This window comes from Sardina pilchardus, chromosome 23, assembly GCF_963854185.1.
Source record: "Sardina pilchardus chromosome 23, fSarPil1.1, whole genome shotgun sequence".
Classification (NCBI taxonomy): Eukaryota; Metazoa; Chordata; class Actinopteri; order Clupeiformes; family Clupeidae; genus Sardina; species Sardina pilchardus.
This window is the reverse complement of record NC_085016.1, coordinates 3,757,107-3,764,464: the sequence shown is the minus strand read 5'-3', so window position 1 is coordinate 3,764,464 and position 7,358 is coordinate 3,757,107. Positions and strand designations below refer to the sequence as shown.

The following is a 7,358-nucleotide window of genomic DNA, read 5'->3' as shown; positions in this document are numbered from 1 at the left end:
TTAACCTAATAGTGAGACAAAATCGAAAAAAAACAGATGTTGCTATGAAATAGAAGCATCAAGAAACAACCTGTGATTAATTTCTTGGACTTTTATCTGGATTTCAACAAAAGAGGACACAAAAGGGAGAATCTGAAGTTAAACTGAGCAGAATCTGAGGAAAAGCTGATACCAACTGAAGATTACTTGCAACTGTCTGCCACAAACAGGATCAAAATACACCTAAAAGAACCACAACCTGGATTGTAACATAAGGTAAGCCTGACCACAGGCCAAGGACATTAAACTAGGAATTTTTCTGAAAGAACCAGCACTATTTACACCTAGTACAACCTTCTAGTTTATCTGTTTAAGATTGGCAGGCTAGCCTAGCTAACTGACAGTTAACACAGTAGGCTAGTTACTACCGAGTAGAGTGACAGTTAGAGTGGTAAACATTCTATCACCATGGCAACCAGGCAGGCAGCAGAATGCAGGGAAGTGGAGTTTCCCAGTAACTGCAAAAACTCTAAGGCAAAGAAAAAACACAAAGAGCTTGTACTTAAAAATAATCCAGAGGTCCTTTTTACAGACTTTACCATACATAAGGGAAAGAGACTTAAATGTAATCTAATATTCCACACTGACTATCCATCCGAGTGGAAATCTGTTCTCTGCCAATATTATGACCATATAAGCAAGAGTGGCATAGGAGGTGGAGGCAGGCTAATCATCTGCGAGGATGAACATCTCGATACAGACAACCCTGAGTTGACGATCACCTATTATATTAAAGGCACAATTTTAATCCAGGGAAGTGAAACATGTCTGAACTCCTTTGAGGAAGTTTTCCCTAAACTGAAGGCAAAGGTACATAAAGAACGGCCATCAGTCCTTCAAGAATTTGGAGAACAGAAAGAGGATGCAACCCCTGTCTTGGCCACTTCTCCACAGCCACCCCTCAGTTCAGTTCACCTGAGAGAAAGCCTGGCCTTGCTTGAGATGGACTTTATAGAATTTAAAGAGCTCATGCAGGCCAGGCTAGATGACTCCCCACACGACTCCATCAGGCTACTTAAGGAGGAGCTGCAGCAGCTGAAGACTGAAAGCCAGATCACCAGCTCTGAACTCAGACGCAACCTACAGACCATTCAAGAGGAAAACAAAAACCTCAGGGCCCAGCTAGCCAAGGTGAAAGAAGATGCCAGCAACAGGGAGAGAGCCCTCTTTAGAGAGGTAACACAGATAAGAGAGCAACTGGAGGTAAAACAGAGCCCAACACCTGACACACACAGAGCCACAAGCACACAGACATACACTGATGTAGGCCTACCTGCCTCACCCAGCACCTCAAACCAACACGTACATCCACAACCACAGGCAGATAAACCAACAGCACACACTGCTGACACACAACCACAGACTGAACCCCCCCTCCGCTGCCCCACGCCCAAGGAAACACTGCCTGCACAGAACACTACAACACCAGATCCTCAGGTAATGCTTCTTATGGACTCTAATGGGAAGTTCCTTGATCCCGAAAGACTGTTTCCTGGTCAACGTGTAGCAACCAAACGCTGCAGCAACTCCAACCAGGCCCTCCGTCTCCTCAGTCAAGACACCCTTGGCAGACCAAGCTGTATCATCGTCCACACTGGGACAAATGACCTCCACTCCCTACGCCATGGGACTGCAGAGGCAATGACGAAGGTGGCGGAGAAAGCAAGTCGAGAGTTCCCAGAGTCCCGCATCATAATATCTACTCTCCTCCCCCGCACAGACACACCTCCGCACCTCATCCATAGCATCAATGCAGAACTAACCAGAAACTGCTCTACCCTCCCGAACGTCCACGTTGCCCACCACCCCTCCATCGGCCCACGTGAGTTGTATGACGGACTTCACCTCCACAAGAATGGAGTCAGAATCTTCGCCAGGACCCTCAAAGATGTGGCCCTAGGACGGAACCATACCAACTCCCCGCCCTACATCACCTATCACTCTCCCCCACCTAATCCGCATGGCTACAACTCCTTCTCTAGAGGACCCTCTACACAAAAATCGTACTCACCAGCTCATCACAGGATGACATCCCAGCCCAATACCACCCAGCCACTACAGCAACAGCAGAGCTATGCCAAAGCTCTAGCCCAACCACCTCCTGCATCCCATCAACCCTCTGAACTAGATGAGATAAAACACATGCTCCACAAGCTATGCGCAGGCCTTCTCCAACTGTGAGTTGAACATATACAAAAAAAAAAAAAAAAAAAAAAAAAATTGTGCGCGCATACACGCACACACACGCACACACACACACACACACACACACACACACACGCACACGCACACGCGTGCACACACACACACACACGCACACACGCACACACGCACACACGCACACACGCACACACACACACACACACACTTTCAAACAATGTCATGTTACAGTATTGTGAAAAGCTATCAAACTTTTTTTGGATTACTTGTCTCACAAAATGGTTAATTGTTCTTCATTACCATACTCATGCCTTCTTTTTGTATTAGCTGTTGGAACATCCAGGGTCTGTATTCCTCAGCCTTTGGTCTGAAGACTACGAACCCTGAGTTTTTGGATTGTGTTACAAAATGTGATATATTAATTCTTACTGAAACTTGGCGTCGTGAAAATGTTATCTCTATGTGTCCAGTAGATTATTTTGAGTTTGTAGTGCCCTCAGTAAAATCAACAAAAACACGTCGTGGAAGAGATTCAGGTGGTATCTTGGTGTGGTGCAAAAATGAATTGGCTAAACACATATCAATTGTCAAAATAGAGAAATACCACTTATGGCTGAAATTACGCAATACCATAGGCATTGCTGAATTCACAACTTACCTCTGTGCAGCATACATTCCGCCAGCTGACTCAGACTACTATGAAGAAGATTACTTCAATAAGCTCTACACAGAAGTAGTTTATTTCCAAGCACAGGGCAAAGTGATACTGTGTGGAGACTTTAATGCACGGACAGGCATTGAGCCCGACTTTATTGACCCTGAGGGTAGTGCACATGTGTTTGGCCAGTTACCATTGCACCTTTCACCAACGACCACAACACGGTGCAACCTAGACTGTGTGGTAAACAACAGTGGTAAAGAGTTAGTGCACCTCTGTCAAGCCTTAGGCCTGTACATTCTTAATGGCAGGATTAGAGGGGACTCTTTGGGGAGGTTCACGTATTCTTCAGCCCTGGGTAGCAGTGTAGTAGATTATGCAATCACTGACATGGACCCCTCTCACTTCAGTGCATTCACTGTCAGGCAGCAAACTCCATTTTCCGACCATAACCAAATAAATATATTCCTGAAAATGACTAACAATTTTACTAAATCACATAAGGAGCCCAGTAAGTTGTACAATCTCAATCCAATGTACAGATGGGCGACAGACAGTTCAGAAAAATTCATACAAGCCTTAAATTCACCAAATTTGACTAACAAAATAACTAACTTTACTAACAAACCCTTCTGTAATGATACAAAAAGTGTCAACATGGCCGTTCAAGAGCTGAACCTTATTTTCCACACTGCTGCAAAAAAGGCTGGGCTAACAAAAAGCCAGAGAGCAAAAGCCAAAAAGCCAAAATGTGATAAATGGTTTGACACAGAATGCAAAAATATAAGGAAGGAATTAAGACAACTATCAAACCTAAAACACCGCCACCCCCAAGACACAGTTTTAAGACAACAATATTGTCTGACCCAAAAAAGTTACAAACAAACTATCAAAAGAAAAAAACAGCACTACACCAACAAACTTATCTATGAGATTGAAGACTCCATCAACAAAAATCAGTTTTGGCATATGTGGAATAATTTGAGCACTAAAGAAGCAAAAGAAGTACCCATTCAAAATGGTAACACTTGGATTGAGCATTTTCAAAACCTTTACAGTGAAATACAACTAACAGAAACAAATCAAAATCAGATTAAAGAAAAATTACAAACTTTCGAATTAGTATTTAAAGATAATCAAAGTCCACTGGACTTCCCCATTTCCAGTGAAGAATTATCACAAAAAATTAGATCCTTAAAGCCCAATAAATCCTGTGGACAGGATAGCATCAGGAGTGAGATGCTTAAGCAGAGCACACCTGAGATGCAGAATGCAATGCTCAAATTATTCAATCTTGTTCTAAGTTCTGGCTCTTTTCCTGACATCTGGAATCAAGGCATTATCACACCAATTCATAAAAGTGGAGACAAATTGGATCCTAATAATTACAGAGGTATCTGTGTGAACAGTAATCTGGGGAAGGTATTTAGCAGCATATTGAATGAAAGAATCCAAACCTTCCTTAACAAGCACAATACCCTGTGTAAAAAACAAATTGGCTTTCTTCCAAATCATCGCACTACGGATCACATTTACACCCTACACACCCTAATCAACAAACACGTAAAAGATAAGAAAAATGGAAAAATATTTGCATGTTTTGTCGACTTTAAAAAAGCATTTGACTCTATTTGGCATGACGGATTATACTACAAACTGCTAGAAACTGGTGTAGGGGGTAAAGTATATGATGTGATCAAATCAATGTATTCAAACAATAAATGCAGTGTAAAAATTGGCAAAAAACAAACAGAAGTCTTCACACAGAAACGAGGAGTGAGACAGGGCTGCAGCCTGAGTCCAACTCTGTTCAACATCTACATCAATGAGTTAGCGGTGCAGTTGGAACAGTCTGCAGGCTCTGGACTCACCCTCCAGAATACAGAAGTCAAATTTCTGCTCTTTGCAGATGATCTGGTCCTCCTATCCCCTTCTGAACAGGGCCTACAAGAACACCTAGACCTGCTGGCAAAATACTGCCAGACCTGGGCCCTGTCAGTAAACCCTACAAAAACAAAAATCATGATTTTTCAAAAGAAACCCAGATGTCAGGAACACAGACACACTTTCACTCTAGGTGGCACCGCCCTAGAGCACACGATGCAGTATACCTACCTCGGTCTGGTTATTACTGCATCAGGTAGTTTCAGCATGGCAGTGAATGCACTCAAAGAAAAAGCCCGCAGAGCCCTCTATGCAATAAAATCTAAATTTTACAATATAAATATACCAATATCAATCTGGTGCAAATTATTTGACAGCATAATACAGCCTATTGCGCTATACGGAAGTGAAGTCTGGGGTCCACTCAGCATGCACAACTACACTGCATGGGACAAGCATCCAACAGAAGCCCTACATGTAGAATTCTGTCGATTTATTCTTAAAGTCCAAACAAAAACACCAAACAATGCATGTAGGGCAGAATTAGGCCGTTACCCATTGGCAATACCTATCCAAAAACGAGCACTAAAATTCTGGATGCACTTGAAATCAAGTCCCATAAATGCACTCCACTTTGAGGCTCTACAAACCCAGGAACTGAACCCTAACAAGAGTCCCTTATGCCAACTGGTACTGAAGCTCACTAACTCCATAACAAGTATACAACCTGCTCAGACCAGTACTGCTTCCAAATCAACAATTAGTGTCAAAATTGCCATCAAACAAGCGAAAGAAGACTATTTGGAACATTGGAGAAATCAAACTACCAGTCAAAGCAGAATGAATTTCTATCGGGCCCTAAATCGAGAATATAAATTGGCAGAGTATCTCTTCTCTGTCAGAGATACGAAGCAGAGGCAAATCCTGACCAAGTACAGGCTAAGTGACCACACTCTTACAGTGGAAACAGGCAGGCACAGGAAAACCTGGCTGCCAAAAGAGGAAAGAATATGTGGTCACTGCCAGACAGGGAAGGTTGAGACAGAGGAGCACTTTCTTCTTCACTGTGAAAAATATAAAAACATAAGAGAGGCATCTTTCCCTAGTTTTAAATCATACTACCCAAAGTTCGAAACCATGGGTTCACATGATAAACTGCCTATCCTCTCAGGAGAGGGATATTCAGCCCCTCTAGCAGCAAAATACATTTCACACTGTCATAAGCTGAGAGACACTAGCATAACTTAATTATTTTATCTCACAGGACTATATCCTTATTTTTTACAGAGATAGACATACTTATGGTATATTACTTGTATTCTTATGTGTATGTGTATAATGTATGCATGTGTACAGTGTATGTATTATCATTCTGTGCTAATGTTACACTATGATATACATTTGTTTGACTGCTTTGGCAACATGAATGTCTTATTTGTCATGCCAATAAAGCATCCTTGAATTGAATTGAAAATTGAGAGAGAGAGAGAGAGAGAGAGAGAGAGAGACAGCAGGTCTCATATGAGCACAGCACAGCAGGTCTCTCCTTGTTGGACTGGGACTCTCAGAATGTGGGGCTTTTAGTTGAACAGTCTTTAACGTCTTTGAAGTCTTTAAAACAATCATTCTTTCTCAAGTCTCTAGTTGGCATCAGATGGGGCATATATTATATTGATGCTGTATTGATGCCAGTCTCTAGTTGGCATCAGATGGGGCATATCTTGATGCTGTATTAATGCCAGTCTCTAGTTGGCATCAGATGGGGCATATCTTGATGCTGTATTAATGCCAGTCTCTAGTTGGCATCAGATGGGGCATATCTTGATGCTGTATTAATGCCAGTCTCTAGTTGGCATCAGATGGGGCATATATTATATTGATGCTGTATTGATGCCAGTCTCTAGTTGGCATCAGATGGGGCATATCTTGATGCTGTATTGATGCCAGTCTTTAGATGGCATCAGATGGGGCATATCTTGATACTGTATTAATGCCAGTCTCTAGTTGGCATCAGATGGGGCATATCTTGATGCTGTATTAATGCCAGTCTCTAGTTGGCATCAGATGGGGCATGTCTTGGGCATCAGATGGGGCATGTCTTGGGCATCAGATGGGGCATATCTTGGGCATCAGATGGGGCATATCTTGATGCTGTCCGTCTGGGCGCTGAACTGCCCGCTGGCGAAGTCCAGTCCGATGCCGAGTCCGCAGCCGACGCCGAAGGCGGCGTAGAGCGGCTGTGCCAGGGCGGGCGATCGGAACGCGTGCAGCGGCGCCAGCTCCTCGTCCACGCCGTAGAACGCCAGCGTCCGCGCCGGCCGGTCCAGGAAGATGCCCACGCGCGGCGAGTAGGTGACGGGCACCTCCTGCTTCTGGTTGGCGTGCAGCGCGGCGCAGCACATGTCCGACAGCTCCAGGCTCCACGATTGGCCGTTGTAGCCCAGCCCCGAGCGAGAGTCCGCCCCCTTGCGGGGCATGGAGGCCAAGGCCACGCCCAGGGACGAGCCACGCCCCCTCCACTCCACCTCCCAGTAGCAGCGCTCGGCGGTCAGCGGCTCCACACACACCACCTGCGTCCAGCCGTCGAAGCGCTCCGGCCGGTCGGCACACACCTGGA

The 7,358-nt window shown here is 44.3% G+C and overlaps 1 protein-coding gene across 4 annotated transcripts in view; it reads right to left on the bottom strand.

Annotated features, from left to right (window-relative positions):
• Nucleotides 1-2,749: 2,749 nt before the first annotated feature.
• Nucleotides 2,750-7,358, bottom strand: part of trim25l (tripartite motif containing 25, like) — a 15,363-nt gene continuing 10,754 nt past the window's right edge. For 2 of the 4 annotated variants that reach the window (XM_062528096.1, XM_062528099.1), the window contains one exon: nt 2,750-7,358. This exon is cut by the window's right edge and continues 90 nt beyond it. In XM_062528096.1, the coding sequence (XP_062384080.1) occupies nt 6,871-7,358 (488 nt within the window). In that variant the 3' untranslated portion in view covers nt 2,750-6,870. The other 2 variants (XM_062528098.1, XM_062528097.1) reach the window with 2 other exon arrangements.